This window comes from Coregonus lavaretus (genome assembly GCF_964263955.1).
Source record: "Coregonus lavaretus genome assembly, chromosome: 31".
NCBI classification, from domain to species: domain Eukaryota; kingdom Metazoa; phylum Chordata; class Actinopteri; order Salmoniformes; family Salmonidae; genus Coregonus; species Coregonus lavaretus.
In genome coordinates, this window is record NC_140018.1 from 12,303,937 (window position 1) to 12,321,081 (window position 17,145).

At 43.0% G+C, this 17,145-nt stretch overlaps 1 protein-coding gene across 1 annotated transcript; it reads left to right on the top strand.

Annotated features, from left to right (window-relative positions):
• Positions 1–2,495: 2,495 nt before the first annotated feature.
• Positions 2,496–16,400, top strand: trib2 (tribbles pseudokinase 2). The gene is made up of 3 exons (XM_084149508.1): positions 2,496–3,837; positions 6,782–7,074; positions 14,086–16,400. Exons 1-3 carry the CDS (start codon positions 3,562–3,564, stop codon positions 14,558–14,560), a joined length of 1,044 nt encoding a protein of 347 aa, XP_084005634.1. The 5' UTR covers positions 2,496–3,561; the 3' UTR covers positions 14,561–16,400.
• The last annotated feature ends 745 nt before the right edge of the window (positions 16,401–17,145 follow it).

The following is a 17,145-nucleotide window of genomic DNA, read 5'->3' on the forward strand; positions in this document are numbered from 1 at the left end:
ACACTTGATGGACCGTAATAGGTTTCACACCAACAACTCTGGCAGAATGTTGAATGTTTATATTCATTTGACCTCCTTTCTTCATGACGAGGAAGTAATACCTCGAATGCCAAATGCCTCCATGTTTTTTTTAATGGTGGCTGGCTGACAGACAGCCTCTCTCCGTCTCTGTCCTTCCAGCCTAGAGAGCAGGTTAGTGAGTCCCTGGACCCTCTCTTCCCCTCTCCCTCCATGGTCTCATGGGCAGCAATGGCACAGATCTATGGTCAGCTTACCCTCCCAAATCCTCATCTTAAAGGGGCAATCTGCAGTTGCTACATCCATGTTTGGACTTATACATTTGTGATATGTTCCCATTGATTCTTGAAAAATATAACTTAGAAATGCCTCATGAGCTTAGTTCAACTATCAGAACCCAAAATATAAGCTTGTTTTACTCCAATGTTTGCAAACAAAGTAAATGTAAACGAACACTGTATAGCCTCAAAACATGGTTAAAACTATAATTTTGATATAAGTCCTTCCATAGCTCCATCCATAGCTCTGTCTATGAATTTGAGTGGTTACATTTCTCCAGCCCCATCTCTCAGCATTTTACAGAAACAGTAGCGTTGTTGTTTGAACTGCAGATTGCCCCTTTAACATTAGGGTTGAAAACTGGTCTAAATCTTTGGGGCAACTTCCTCCTATTCCTAGTGTGGTGAGTAGTGAGCAAGGACGCTCCAGGGACTTGATTCAGAAGGGAGTCATCCTCACTGACCTTTGGAGTCTTCTAGGACATATCTCACACACACACACACACACGCGCTCCGAGGCGCTAAGTAGGCCTGCCATTTCTCCTCAGTACCATTGTGTTTAGAGAGCTAATGTGTTTCGATGTTTTTTCTCATCTCGCTCCTGCTCTCTTCTTCTTTCCTCTCCTTTGGAAATGGATCAAACTGCAAGGGAATTGGTCAAAGTGTTTGCAGATTATTTTTCTATTTCATGCACATCTGCTCTATTGTGATGGCTTAACAGAATCTATGGTGAAATCCAGCAGGATGTGTGTATGTTGGGCCATAGCTTGGATGTTTGAAGTTGGAGTGGGTGGGCATGTAAATTCCAAGAGCATTTGGCTAGTGATAACTGAAACCAAAATGTACATATTTACATGATCTGAACTCATTAGATGTTAATGTGGTCTCTGATGTCTGTAAAGGACAAACAAAGCCTTTGTAAGATAATCTCTATGCAGGAATGATACACAGAATGAACCTAGGTGGGTGGGAGCAATGGCATGCAGAGTATATTGGAGCAGTCCACACATACACACACACACACGGACCACATTATATGATAGCGTGTGGGTGCATGGCATTCAGCAGCTGCCAACCACCACCAATGATATAGAAGAGGTCTCTGTGTGAAAAATACATGTAGCGGGGGTTTAGTCAGGCATGGCTGTAGCCCTCCAATGAGAAATAATGGAGAATATCCTTCCTCATAATTCTGTGTGGAATCAGACTGTAGTTCTATAGTTTCCAGTATGCATGGGAAGATAGGGGTAACATGAACACTGCTGTCTGTCTCCCTCCCATGCAGCTGCAGGCCTTTCTTTAAATGTCCATGGTACTTGCCTACAGAGCAGCAAGAGGAACTGCCCCTCCCTAACTTCAGGCTCTGCTCAAACCCTACACCTCAACCCCAGTACTCCATTCTGCCACCTCTGGTCTCTTGGCCCTCCCACTCTCTGTCCTGGCACCCCATTGGTGGAACCAGCTTCCCACTGAAGCTAGGACAGCAGAGTCCCTGGCCATCTTCCGAAAACATCTGGAACCCTACCTCTTCAAAGAATGTGGTCCTCTGTAGCTCAGCTGGTAGAGCGCGGCGCTTGTAACGCCAAGGTAGTGGGTTCGATCCCCGGGACCACCCATACACAAAAAAAATTATGCACGCATGACTGTAAGTCGCTTTGGATAAAAGCGTCTGCTAAATGGCATATATATATAAAGAATATCTTAAAGTTTAAATAATCCCACAGCACCCCACCTTTGCTGATAGCTAATTTATTGAGGAAAAATAGAATTACTATGACTGTGATATGTGGTTGTCCCAACTAGCTATTTTAAGATGAATGTAAGTCGCTCTGGATAAGAGCATCTGCTAAATGACTAAAATGTAAATGACCCACATTCCGACATGGAATTGCTCAATCTTGTTCTCAGACCCCCTTCCTTGCACATGCCATTAATTTATATGAATGGCATGTACACCCCACCCCACCCCATACCAGCCGTGGGTACATTTAGATCCATGGGGTGGACATGCAGCTCACATGACTGCTGTATTACTGTAGACTGTAATCGTGTCAGGCATCCGCAGGAAAACCAATGGGGTTCCTCTCTGTATGTGTGTATGTGTGACGTAAGGGAGGCGGGTCGGGGGCAGGTCTGTGTGTAGCCTATGCGTGTGTGTGGAAGCGAATGTGTGTGTGAGTGTGGAAGCCTATCCGCCAGGCAGTCGGCTCCTGCACTGAGGAAAGGTGTGTGTTAAGCGGCTGACCTCGCACTGAATGGACTAGCTAGATTTTTCGCAGCCACGTAAGTACACACCACCGCCGGAGAGGATGTCTTGCTGAATCAAGGGAAAGGCCTTGGAAAGTCGGCCATCCCTTACTTCCAGCAGCTGAAACAGCCGACAAAAGTTCCTTTGGATTCAAAAACGAATTCGTCGCAAAGGACATCCACTTCCGAACACAACAAAGGTCTTTGAATTCTGGATGGTTTTCTCTGTCCATATTTGGTCGATGGCAATTCCCGAAGCTCGCTGCATGGACATGATTTGTTAAACGAACAAGGCCCGTATGACACTGACCTGGTAGCTATGAAGCAATAGCATTGCTTTTGCTATCAAGAATTAATGTTGATTTAAATAAAGGCCTACCGTAGTTTGCAACCTCGGTGCGATTTTAACCGCGTTTACTTTGGATCGTCTCCGTCCGCAAGCTATTTTCGGAAACGTGTAATGTAATTCAATGAATTGCAAGTTTAGCGGGCTATCTTTATGCTTAATATTCAATCTAGCAGTCCAATCATCATTACAAAGCTGCAATCGCTAGGATTTGAGTGTTTCCTTTGTTTCAAATCGACATTGCTGTCTCTTGCACTCTGGTAAAGCGTTTCTGCTCAAATTCCGCACTATCTCTTGTGCAAAGGGCTGCCGTGCGTCACGGTGCAGTGAACGGTGCTTTTGTTTTAGTCCCATAGCTGGGTAGATAAAGAAAACATATTACAAACGTTGTCTTAGAATTGCTTCTCTCATGTATTGCATATGAGCCCTCCAACAGTAGCCTAGCCTACAGATATAGCTTGACATAACCTACTTATTACATTGTAATAGGTGCACTTGCAAGGGTAGCACGAAATATCATCTAGCTTTATATTTTTTGAAGGGCAGCAACAAAGTACAAGACCACGACAACCAATCTATTTACTCAAGTTTACAACCCAAAGAAGTGCTGCTACACACCCCTGCCGTCAAAGAGAAGACGACCAGATAGTTTGGCAGTATTAGGGAATCCTGATGAACATACAAAGATCTAATCCCATCAGCATCTCACGTTATGGGAGATCACGGCACAAAGCGACCGACTTTGAGGAGTTAGGCCTATCTTGCTTGAGGACTACAGAATCCAGCCAGAGTTTCAGCCCTAACCTAGGATCCCCTAGCCCCCCTGAAACACCAGATTCCTCCCACTGTATCTCCTGCATCGATAACTACCTACTCCTCGAGCCCTTGGAGGGGGATCACGTTTTCAGGGCCGCACACCTGCACACCGGGGAAGAGCTCGTATGTAAGGTGGGTCCTCTATTATAAGTGTTTTTATAGGCCATTGAGTTGATTGACGGGCGCATTTGTCATAGAGAGAATGCAGCAGATACATTGTCGCGAACGTTACATCATGAACATTCCATTCATCTCGAGCAGATAACACTGTAGCCTAACCATAAAACACCATATTTGGTCAATCCACCAGGGCCACACACAGGTTTAATATAGCATTTCTCATTTGCCAAGATAATCCATCCACCTGACAGGTGTGGCATATTAAATAGCATGATCATTACACAGGTGCACCTTGTGCTGGGGAAGATAAAAGGCCACTTTAAAATGTGCAGTTTTGTCACACAACACAATGCAACAGATGTCTCAAGTTTTGACTGCAGGAATGTCCACCAGAGCTGTTGCCAGAGAATTGAATGTTAATTGTTCTACCATAAACTGCCTCCAATGTCGTTTTAGTGCTGAGGAGTATTTATGTCTGTAATAAAGCCATTTTGTGGGGAAAAACTCATTTTGATTGGCTGGGCCTGGCTCCCCAGTTGGTCTATGCCCACCCATGGCTGCACCCCTGCCCAATAATGTGGAATCCATAGATTAGGGCCAAATGAATTTATTTCAAGTTACTGATTTCCTTATATGAGCTGTAACTCAGTAACATCTTTGAAATTGTTGCATGTTACGTTTATATTTTTGTTCAGTATAGATAGAGCCATAAATATAGGCCTACAGTAGTTACATGTTTTTAGCTATAGGCAATCTGGTTGCGTTTTTTGAATACAAATTATGCACACTCTCCAACAGGAAATAAAGAATGCACTGCATACTAGCCTATGGAAATACCCGGTGTTGCTGCGAACTTTGTCTCCTGATATTTTATGCATGAATTGGAAATGGAGACGACTGAAAGAGTAATGGAAAAAGTTAATGGAGTGCAAAGCAGGCAGCTCAGCTCGCGCGTGTCTCGAGAGCTGTGTGGGTCGGGATGATGTAACGTTGACAAAGGAGTGAGTAATCACGCTCCCTACTCTCCCAAACTCATAGCCCGTATAGCACTACCCACGCCTTTGTTCCTCTTTGTAAAAAAATAAATAAAAGGTTTTCCTCTGCTTAATTCATTACCAGAATGACACACTATTTCCTACTGTAAATGGATGTTATGTAGACTTGTTTTAAGTTTTTCTAGTGCAATATGAATATAATACATTTAATTGTAGTTAAATCTCCAACACTGCATTTTGTTGTTCTCCTTATATACAGTAGCACACACATCACTGAGTGTTTGAAAGATGCAGTAGGCAGATGGCTTTGCAAGTGCATAGGGCAAATTGAGGTCAACCTTTTGGCCTTTGTTCCCACCCCTGTATGGTACAGTATTGACTTAACTGTACAGTTTGATTATTGGAGCATTGGCTACATGTACCCTTGAGTACATTCAAATGTTATGAACCTGGTCTGATTAATAGAAATGTTAGGCTAAAAAGCACACAGGCCCCACAGGAACACAGTCCTAGAGTGTGTCCCAGTGAAAAGGCTAGGCCTACGGCCTTTGGCACTGCCACTGTCAACAAGTTATATATATAGCACAGGAGGTTGGTGGCACCTTAATTTGGGAGGACAGGCTCGTGGTAATGGCTGGTGCGGAATCAGTGGAATAGTATCAAACACATGGTTTCCATGTGTTTGATGCCATTCCATTAGCTCCGTTCCAGCCATTATTATGAGCCATCCTCCCCTCAGCAGCCTCCACTGATATATATATATATACAGTCCCAGTCAAAAGTTTGGACACACCTACTCATTCAAGGGTTTTTCTTTATTTTTACTATTTTCTACATTGTACAATAATAGTGAAGACATCAAAACTATGAAATAACACACATGGAATCATTTAGTAACCAAAAAAGTGTTAAACAAATCAAAATAAAATTTAGATTTTAGATTCTTCAAAGTAGCCACACTGCCTTGATGACAGCTTTGCACACTCTTGGCATTCTCCAAACCAGCTTCATGAGGTAGTCACCTGGAATGCATTTCAATTAACAGGTGTGCCTTGTTAAAAGTTAATTTGTGGAATTTATTTCCTTCTTAATGCGTTTGAGCCAATCAGTTGTGTTGTGACAAGGTAGGGGGGGTATACAGAAGATACTAAAAATAAAGAAAAACCCTGGAATGAGTAGGTGTGTCCAAACTTTTGACTGGTACTGTATTTATATATATATATATATATATATATATATATATATATGGTACTCTATTTATATATATATATATATGACCTCCATTTTTACTGCATGTTACCAAGCAACATCAAAGATACATTTGTAATCTCAGAATTGACAGTTTACTGCCAATGTGTATTAGTAGACCCCAGCTACAATTGAAGACCTTGAGAAGCACATGCACACACACACTGCAGGGTGAGACAGAGCCTGCTGCTTTCTAACCGTTTATGGACTTGGAGCCAAGAGGCTGGCTCACCTGGGCTCCCCTCAGTGAAAGTCAACGGGAGAACTGAGGGAGAGGGGTTACTATGGAAACCGGGGGAGACTGTACCCTGAAGCGTATGCAGGAGGGCAATGGCGGCAAAGTTACAGAATGTTCACATTCAGATAGAAAAGTATGCATGCAGAATATGGAATGGTCCCCATGCAGCTCTATGGCTTTACCTTCTTTACCTTTCTATCTGCAGCAGCATTCTAATTCCATGTTGCTGCCCATGGAATAAACATTGGTCTAAAGGTTCTGGAGCCCTGGGGGGTGTAGGCATATTCAGTAAGGTGAAGCATTCAGAACTTTGCGAAATATAGAGCTTACACGATTCCCTATTCTACACGATGATAGACAATCACATCTGTTCTAGTCTACACAATGTGGTGAACAATGACTATCATCTCCATTGGATACTAAACTCTCCCTCCCTTTCTACCCACTCCCTCTCTCTCTCCCTCCCCCTCTCCAGGTGTTTGAGATAGGGAGTTACCAGGAGTCCCTGGCGGCCTACTTCGCCCTGGGCAGACATGAGCACATCAACCAGGTGGTGGAGATCCTGCTGGGGGAGAAGCGGGCCTATGTCTTCTTCGAGAGGAGCCACGGTGACATGCACTCCTTCGTCCGTACCTGCAAGAAACTGCGCGAGGACGAGGCCGCCAGACTATTCCGTCAGATAGCCTCAGCCGTGGCACATTGCCATGACAACGGTGTGGTCCTCCGGGACCTCAAGCTGAGGAAGTTTGTCTTCAGGAACGAGGACAGGTGAGGAAGGGGATGGGGTGAGGAGGGGTGATGGATGGGAGGGGAAGAAAGTCTCTCACCTTATGCTCTTTGTAAATAGATATGAATGTACATAACCCTACAGTAACTCTTTACATGAAGATACACTGTGTAGTAACACTGCAATTACTACAGTAACAATATTGTTGTAACATAATTATGGAGTTGAGTAGTTTCTATTTAGATTAGAGGTCACCATATTGAAGGTACCCAATATAACTAGGAGTACACACACACGAATGTGGCTTGGGGACAACCAGGGTGACTGCTGGACACAGTCCAGGGCCCATGCCAGCTAGCCGAACTGCTGTTAAACTGGTGGACAGTGACAGCAGAGATGCCAGGATTAGATTTGTCTGACAGATGTTCAATTAGGTTGGGATTTACCATGTAAGGTTGTGGCACAGAGTAATGAATCAGTGCTACAGAGACATCAGCTAGAGCAGGGTTTAGTATATAGAGACCCCTGGTGGTGGACTGTTGATATCGCAGCCTATTAGTTGCAAACAGAATCAATATAGGTTCTATAACCTATTATGCTGCAGAGATAAAAGTGAATTAATCAAACCAAAATCTCTGTGTGTTCCATGTTTATCATTATAGTGTTTCAGGAGAACAGTGATAAAAACATATTCTAATGCTGCTTTTTTAACTTACCCTGTCAAAGCAAGCATTTGCTGTTACTGGGGAGATCTGAGCCTGTTTGCCACCTCATTCAGCCTGGCACTGACTGGATGCTTGCTCTCTATCTGAATGCCCCAGCCTAGACACACACTGACCTTAGGTCCGCTTGGTGTACTCTCCTCCAATGGTTAAGGTTACATTGGGTGAAGGGCAAGTTGATCCTAGATCTGTGCAGGACCTCAGTCTGCTCCTATTGCAGAAGTCTAACCTGGCAGTGGAGTTCACTCTAATTTTATCCGGCACTGAGCTAAGAAAATGCATCCCATAACATTTTAACATGGAAATAGCTGTTCTATCATTCAGCCTACAGTAGCAGCCAATGTGTGGTGTTCAATGTGAGCCTACATTCCATGAGACTTTAGAAAAAACATGCAGGGCTTGACATTAACCTGTTTATCCACTTGTCCTTCAGACAAGGAGGTGACTGAAAATGTTTTTGTGTTGTTTGATGCAAGAAACCACTTTACAAAATAAAATGCATTATTCTCATCCATTATTACAGAAAATCAGACAAATGATGCTACCTTCTGCCTATTGGCTACTTAGCTTATTCAAGCCTGTCTCAAAATACAACACTGCCCCTTTAAGACAAAAAAAAAAAGCTCTTTACCTGACTCACTTTTCAAAGATGCCTAGAAATGTACACATTTTGTGCTCTTGTAGGAAGCAATCACTCCCCTATAGCTGACTACAAATTATTTATAACTGGGCTAATAACTCACTAACTAGCAAAGGATATGAACAAAATGTGCACACGTAGCTACAAGCAGCTCTTGCTTTGATCTCAAAACAAGCGCATCTACTCAGGACCGCTCATGCTGTGAACACAATCCAGTTCAAAGTAAATGGCACAGATCCGTATATGTTATGGTCTATTTGCATATAGGCCTACTGCAGCTCTGATTGGTTATGCGGCACCGTTCTGTGTAGAGTATGGGCTGATTCCTGCGTGTCAATGCAATAGAATCCTACTCCGAAGCTTTCTGCCTACAACAAAATCTCTTGCATAGTTCGTTTTGTTTTGGTATGTTGCATTGAAAGTGGCTAATATTGCGTTGATTCGATCACAATTGCCACAGTAAAGGGAAACGTTGATAGTGTTAACAGGGAAAACTCTAGAACGGTGGTCACCAACCTTTTCTGAGTCAAGATCATTTTCTGAGTCAAAATGCAAGCCGAGATCTACCGTTCAGATTTGATTTGAACATTACTTAAAAAACGTAAGCCTATGCAACATTAACCAATTAAAAACAGTACTGTAATGAGGTTTGTGCAGTAGGCTATAGGCCCAATACATTATCACAGCATATTGGTTTTGCTTGAATTGCCCTGCCAATGCATTGTTGTTCGGGCCATCGTTTTAAATTATATACAAAAAATGGAGGTAGTCTATATGATCACACCAGTAATAGATCCATTGTTGTATTACTTGTGAAGCACAGCTGAGTGAGCATACATTTAAATAATTTGCTTTTTATTTTACTGGGCTGATGGGGCCTGCATCTGATGGTCAGTCTCAGCAGAGGGAGAGAGCAGCAGACTGAGGGTCCGCCTCTCAACATCCCTCCACACTCCCTTTCCTCCACTGACACTGACCAAAAAGGGACACCATCTTCCAGCTGATGGGGAAACTCGAGTTGAACCGCATTGTTTCTGCCTCATGCACAAATTCATGTTCTTACTCCTATGAACAGAGAAAGTGAAATATTCCTCCATATTAAAAAAGACCCAAGCCGCTAATAATAACATCGCAAGCCTAAGGATACACTTTCCTACTCATTCATTACTGCTGCAGTGCTTGTTGTAGCGCTAAGTGGAAATAGGAAGAAGGCGTATTTTATGGCTTATAAAAGTGTTGAATACAAAGTGTTGACAGTGCTGAGTAAGAACTTAAACATGAACTCACTCGTAAAAACAGCAGCTCTTTGCTGTATTCGTTGACAGTCTCTCTCTAGTCATGGTTTTAAACGTTTTGAAATCTCACAGTATCAACTTTGCTGTAGTTTTCTTTTATGCCTGTGCGGCAGTCCCGGGGAGCTGTGCGGCAGTCTCGGGGCGCGGGTGCAGTTTAGAGGGAACATTGCCTGTATCTATGTGAATTTGTGGCAGTGTCACCCTCTGGCTCTGCTCATGGAAAAGGGAAGCTGAGCTGACTGCCACACTCATCTAATAGCAGTCTAATGACCTTGGCTGCCATGACAGACCTACCAGGGTGGGATGTCAAACCCTCCACTGAATGACTGATGGGGGTAGAGGGGGTTAGGAGAGAAATTGTGGGGTGGGGAGTCGGGGTCTAGGGGTGCATCTAATTCTAAGTGGCTTTCTTCCTATCCTTATATCCTCTCCTGCATCCGCAGTGATCTGAAAACAAGCTAGCACGAGATGATAACATTTTGTAAAGGTTGAAAGCAGTGGTAGGGCTACCGGGAATCTGCTTCACCTATCCAGCTCTTTCAAATCAGTGCAGATGAAAGAAAGGAGACGAGGAAACTGGAGAGGAAGCCACTTCATGCTATTCAGAGTCACCCTGGTCAAAAGCCAAGTCCCAGAGATTCAGTGAGTGGAAGGTCAGAGAAGGGATAGAGGGAGGGAGAGAGAGAGAGAGGCTACCCGGTAAGGTGATATTGCCACAGCAGTGTATGGTGACAGACTGGGCGTCCTGCTTATGTCATCATGGCTGGATTGACCAATCACTGCCCCCCAGGAAAGGTTATAGGTCATAGATCATACTGGCTGGGAATCCTCTGCAGTGTCAGCCAGGAGAGATCTGGAACCCAACCTTCTACAAACACTGTCCTTGGTGTGCCAGACAGTGACCTTTTAACCCTGCAATGTGTTCTAATTCATTTTTGACATTGTTATGTGGGTCATACTTAACATGAGATGCTATGTAAGCAGTATTAAGAAATATGTCAGCCTCTCTATCCTAATGGCTGCTTAGAGAGTTTGCTGATTTCTATGTTGCATGTAGCTCTGTCAATGATATTTACAAACAGGCTGCTTACAAAAGAATTCTAGCGGCCTGACTGAGGTAATGCATTGATTGAATACTCTGAACTATCTGAAATCAAACAAGTGAACCGGACGGTACAAAATCCCACAATTAACAAAGTCAAGCCGTAGCAACAATCAGTGCATGTGTGTGGGTGCGTGTCACAGACAGTAAGGAGATATCTTCTGAATAGGCATTAGCCATTGCTGCAGCTCTGCTCTTCTCCTCAATTAAAATGGATGAAGTGTGTGTGTGTGTGTGTGTGTGTGTGTGTCTTTAACAGCCCCTCACACTTCCAAACACACACACAGATGGAGACACTTTAGGCGGAGCTTCACAAGTGTCCCTTTCTCATCATCTGTGTGTAGGGTCTGTGTACCCTGGGCCACTCCAGAGTCCTCATCAGTCACGATGCCTCTGAACAACCCATCATTATGATCAGCAGCTTTCAGAAGACCATGGCTGTGATGGTCTACTTGGAAAAGAGACTTAATTGTTCTCTGTTAAAAGACACTGATGATGATAACGCTTTTGTGTCTTGAATCCCATTTTCAAACTGTTCTTACCGCACGCTGACTCAAGGCCGCTGAACTAAAATCGTCCATAATGGTGGCTCTTTGTTGGGCTGGAGAGGCCTATTGAATCAGCTGGGCTATTTATAGGCTGAGGCATGCTGTCTGGCTGGCTAGCTGCACTGCTCTTATCACTGAGAATGGAAATGTTAGATGTACTGTAAGCCCCAGGCATTATGTGCTCTACTTCATTTAATGTTCAAAGCTATGGATCTAAAACATACGGATGATGTCCATCACAGTGAATTACAATGCCCTCCCACCAGAAGAGGGCAACTGCTTACTGTAATCTTGAACCATGCGTCAGTAAATCAAATCAAAATTTATTTGTCACATACACGTGTTTAGCAGATGTTATTGCGGGTGTAGCGAAATGCTTGTGCTTCTAGCTCCGACAGTGCAGTAATATGCAATAATATCTAACACGTAATATCTAACAATTTCACAACATATACCCAATACACACAAATCTAAGTAAGGAATGGAATACTTACAGTGGGGGAAAAAAGTATTTAGTCAGCCACCAATTGTGCAAGTTCTCCCACTTAAAAAGATGAGAGAGGCCTGTAATTTTCATCATAGGTACACGTCAACTATGACAGACAAAATGAGAAGAAAAAATCCAGAAAATCACATTGTAGGATTTTTAATGAATTTATTTGCAAATTATGGTGGAAAATAAGTATTTGGTCAATAACAAAAGTTTCTCAATACTTTGTTATATACCCTTTGTTGGCAATGACACAGGTCAAACGTTTTCTGTAATTATTCACAAGGTTTTCACACACTGTTGCTGGTATTTTGGCCCATTCCTCCATGCAGATCTCCTCTAGAGCAGTGATGTTTTGGGGCTGTCGCTGGGCAACACGGACTTTCAACTCCCTCCAAAGATTTTCTATGGGGTTGAGATCTGGAGACTGGCTAGGCCACTACAGGACCTTGAAATGCTTCTTACGAAGCCACTCCTTCGTTGCCCGGGCGGTGTGTTTGGGATCATTGTCATGCTGAAAGACCCAGCCACGTTTCATCTTCAATGCCCTTGCTGATGGAAGGAGGTTTTCACTCAAAATCTCACGATACATGGCCCCATTCATTCTTTCCTTTACACGGATCAGTCGTCCTGGTCCCTTTGCAGAAAAACAGCCCCAAAGCATGATGTTTCCACCCCCATGCTTCACAGTAGGTATGGTGTTCTTTGGATGCAACTCAGCATTCTTTGTCCTCCAAACACGACGAGTTGAGTTTTTACCAAAAAGTTATATTTTGGTTTCATCTGACCATATGACATTCTCCCAATCCTCTTCTGGATCATCCAAATGCACTCTAGCAAACTTCAGACGGGCCTGGACATGTACTGGCTTAAGCAGGGGGACACGTCTGGCACTGCAGGATTTGAGTCCCTGGCGGCGTAGTGTGTTACTGATGGTAGGCTTTGTTACTTTGGTCCCAGCTCTCTGCAGGTCATTCACTAGGTCCCCCCGTGTGGTTCTGGGATTTTTGCTCACCGTTCTTGTGATCATTTTGACCCCACGGGGTGAGATCTTGCGTGGAGCCCCAGATCGAGGGAGATTATCAGTGGTCTTGTATGTCTTCCATTTCCTAATAATTGCTCCCACAGTTGATTTCTTCAAACCAAGCTGCTTACCTATTGCAGATTCAGTCTTCCCAGCCTGGTGCAGGTCTACAATTTTGTTTCTGATGTCCTTTGACAGCTCTTTGGTCTTGGCCATAGTGGAGTTTGGAGTGTGACTGTTTGAGGTTGTGGACAGGTGTCTTTTATACTGATAACAAGTTCAAACAGGTGCCATTAATACAGGTAACGAGTGGAGGACAGAGGAGCCTCTTAAAGAAGAAGTTACAGGTCTGTGAGAGCCAGAAATCTTGCTTGTTTGTAGGTGACCAAATAGTTATTTTCCACCATAATTTGCAAATAAATTCATTAAAAATCCTACAATGTGATTTTCAGGATTTTTTTTCCTCAATTTGTCTGTCATAGTTGACGTGTACCTATGATGAAAATTACAGGCCTCTCTCATCTTTTTAAGTGGGAGAACTTGCACAATTGGTGGCTGACTAAATACTTTTTTCCCCCACTGTATATGGACGAGCAATAACAGAGCGGCATGGACTAAGATACAGTAGAATATTATAGAATACAGTATATACATATCAGTAATGCAAGATATGTAAACATTATTAAAGTGACTAGTGTTCCATTTCTTAAAGTGGCCAGTGATTTCTATAGGCTAGTGATGGCTATTTAACAGTCTGATGGCCTTGAGATAGAAGCTGTTTTTTAGTCTCTCGGTCCCAGCTTTGATGCACTTGTACTGACCTCAACTTCTGGATGATAGCGGGGTGAACAGGCAGTGGCTCGGGTGGTTGATGTCCTTGATGATCTTTTTGGCCTTCCTGTGACATCGGTGCTGTAGGTGCCCTGGAGGGCAGGTAGTTTGCCTCCAGTAATGCGTTCGGCAGACCGCACCACCCTCTGGAGAGCCCTGCGGTTGCGGGCAGTGCAGTTGCCGTACCAGGCGGTGATACAGCCCGACAGGATGCTCTCAATTGTGCATCTGTAAAAGTTTGTGAGGGTTTTAGGTGCCAAGCCAACTTTCTTCAGCCTATACTCACAATGTACTTTTGATTTTATGGACAGATTCAATTAAAATTAGAAAATGGGTCATCCTGTAGTAAGAGGACTCTGAGTATTAATATTGTTTGTTGTCGATTCTTGTCTCCCTCCAGGAGCCTTGTGAAGCTGGAGAGCCTAGAAGACACCTACATCCTGGAGGGCCATGACGACTCTCTGTCAGAAAAACATGGTTGCCCCGCCTACGTCAGCCCCGAGATCCTCAACGCCAGCGGCAGCTACTCGGGCAAAGCGGCAGACGTCTGGTCCCTGGGCGTCATGCTCTACACCATCCTGGTGGGCCGCTACCCCTTCCACGACGTAGAACCCAGCTCCCTGTTCAGTAAGATCCGCCGGGGCCACTTCAGCATCCCAGAGAACCTAACGCCCAAGGCCAAGTGTCTGATCCGGAGTATCCTCCGCCGGGAGCCCGCAGAGCGCCTCACATCCCGGGAGATCCTGGAGCACCCCTGGTTCTTATCCTCCGGGGCAGCAGGTGGCACTGTGGTCCAGGGGAGAGGGGAGCGGGAGCAGGAGCAGACTGTGCCTGAGGTGAACATGGAGGAGGAGCTGGATCAGTTCTTCAGCTGAGCAGACAGGAAACAGGAAGCACAAAGCGGGGACTACGCCACAGCGCGGAACAAACGCGACACGCTCTGAAAGAGCCTAAAGGTAGATTAGTTGTTTAGCAGGTGAAACATTGTCACTCACAGAAAAGGTGTATCCATCTTTTTTTCTTTCCATTTCATGGAAAACCAGCCTCGAGGCAGAGCCAGGTGGCGAATGGCGTACAAACATCATCGGGGGTGGGACTTCTGTTAAGAGGAGTTGCCGCCACTGGACATGCTAGTCACAAACAATGTAGCAAACGTTATCTTTTGTTGTTCCTTTTTTTAAGTGGTGCTTTTAAAAGTAGAGACATACGCCATGTTGTGACGCTACAGAAAGCACGAAGGGACAAAAAACCTCAGCCAAGGAGAACAAGAACACCACTTCTCTATGCGTTCTCACACACCCAGGTAGAAGTTACCCACTAACCAAAGATCTAGGATCAGATCACATAACCCTCAATCCTCACCTTAACCATTATGAGGATTAAAACAAAATCTGACCCTGGACCTGTGGTCAGGGCCAACTTCTACCTCCTCTGTTCTAACAATCATCAGGACAGATGACCTCATTTTTGTTTTGTCACTCAGTGTTTGTCTCTCATGACCTAAAAGGACCTTTGAACCTAGGTTATAAAGCTCTTTCATTGACATAGAAGACGGATACTGACTGAACTATTTTATGTCTTCAGAAACTTGTGTACTTCATCATTTATTTCTGTGTAGCCTTATTCCTCTCCCCTACTCATCGTGTGCATTTCTTTAAAAAAACAATGTTCCACCACCATCAATTTGTCGTTTAATAATAAGGCTATGTTTTAAGTCTGATATCACCTTGTTGTATTAAGCTATTCCATTAAATTATTAATGCTGCTTTGATATCTTCTGCTTAACCTTAATTTGTAACCTCCCTCTCTCGTTATGCCTCCACCAATGGCAAAATGCACTTGATTTGTTTAGGTTAGGTTAGGTGAACAATCAATTCCACCTCTCTAGACTCGCTTTCTCTATTTAAGTTTAGCTTTTCATTTGTAGGAGAGGAAAACTTAACATTTTATTTAAATTGTAACAACTATATAAATATAAATATATATATATTTAAAAAAAAAAAAAACATTGCAGGGTTTTTCTTTTTCAGAGATTCCTTTTTCATGTATATTGAAGGCAATAGTTTGGACACAGGACATGTGCGATGGGAAGAAAGGCTGTCCGAAGTTTTTAGAATAAACAATTAAACTTTTGTGCCAGTATTTCTCTGCCCCCACCACCCATGCCAACTTCGGTCACCCCTTAATATATTTTATTTTGAACTTGACACCAGTTAAACAATACTATTACAGTAACATGGTCTGCAGTAGCCCATGTTAATTTTGTACTGCCTGCGTAGGTCCTGTAAAACTATCCTGTTCTGAATGGGTACCAGTGGACATGTTTTGTCGTATCTCAATGTTACTTGAATTTGTGTTTTTATTAACTAGTCCTTGGCATGCACCCTATGAATGCTATAGCCTGCCTAGCAGGGTGAAACAAAACAAGCTTGTTTCTTTTTTATAAAAGTCAAAACACAAGTGAAAATGTTATCGGAAATGTGCTATTTTTAGTCACTTTTAAAACTGACTATTGCTTTTATTTTGTTTCGTAGAATGAGCTGCCCTAATTTGCATTGGTGCTGATTTGGTGCTAATGCTTAAGAAGTCCTCTTGTTTTTGTTTTGGAGGGGTGTGGTGCATGGTGGGAATTCTGCCTCGGATGTTCTGATTGTAAAATGTAACAGATTTTGGTGTTTTGTCCAAATTTATTCAGTAAATAAATTGTGAACTGCACATTTGGTTTGATTATTCTCTTAGCACATCTTAGATATTGTTTCTTCATACAGTTTTTTACAATCACTTTGGCACTAATTTCAGAACCTTGACGTCAATTTTCAAAACTCTAGACACAAAACTCACAACCAATGATCAAAATGCACATTTTTCAAAACGAACACTTTTTTCAATTGCTTGGATACAATACACATGAAACTAAGATCATTTGTTCATTTAACAAAAATCACCTGTTCAATATGACACAACTTAACATCAAAGTACTACTATTTCAAAAGGCAATTCACAAATTACATTTCAGATGAGTGTCTATTCATTTCATTACAATTATCCAACTATCAATTGATACAACTGCTCAAAATAATAAGTAACTGTTGCATTACTCTTAATGCATAGTTGTATGGAAACAGACAAACAATATTCCATGTTTAGATCATGAAAGTTTCAAGATAACGAGATTCATTGTCACCAATTAGCGTGGAGCATGAACCAATTAGACAACATTATCTATGGATGTAATATTTCATCATCATTCTTTATCAGACACCGTTTCTATGGTCCCATGTACCACCTTTTCAGACTATTTACAGTATTGACAGTACTGCACTGTATGGATGCAGACCCTTGTAATTGCTTGTCCAATTCTGCCAACTCGTTACTGATGATTGAGTTCACATTGTGGAACGAGTATATAAAGAATTGATTGGGATCCACTTGCAACAACATAGCGATACGTACTGTAACA

Coding starts and splice junctions, on each gene's coding strand:
- trib2 (XM_084149508.1), top strand. CDS start 3,562: ATGAACATACAAAGATCTAATCCCATCAGCATCTCACGTTATGGGAGA. Junction 3,838..6,781: donor GGGAAGAGCTCGTATGTAAG/GTGGGTCCTCTA, acceptor CCCCCTCTCCAG/GTGTTTGAGATAGGGAGTTA. Junction 7,075..14,085: donor GTCTTCAGGAACGAGGACAG/GTGAGGAAGGGG, acceptor GTCTCCCTCCAG/GAGCCTTGTGAAGCTGGAGA.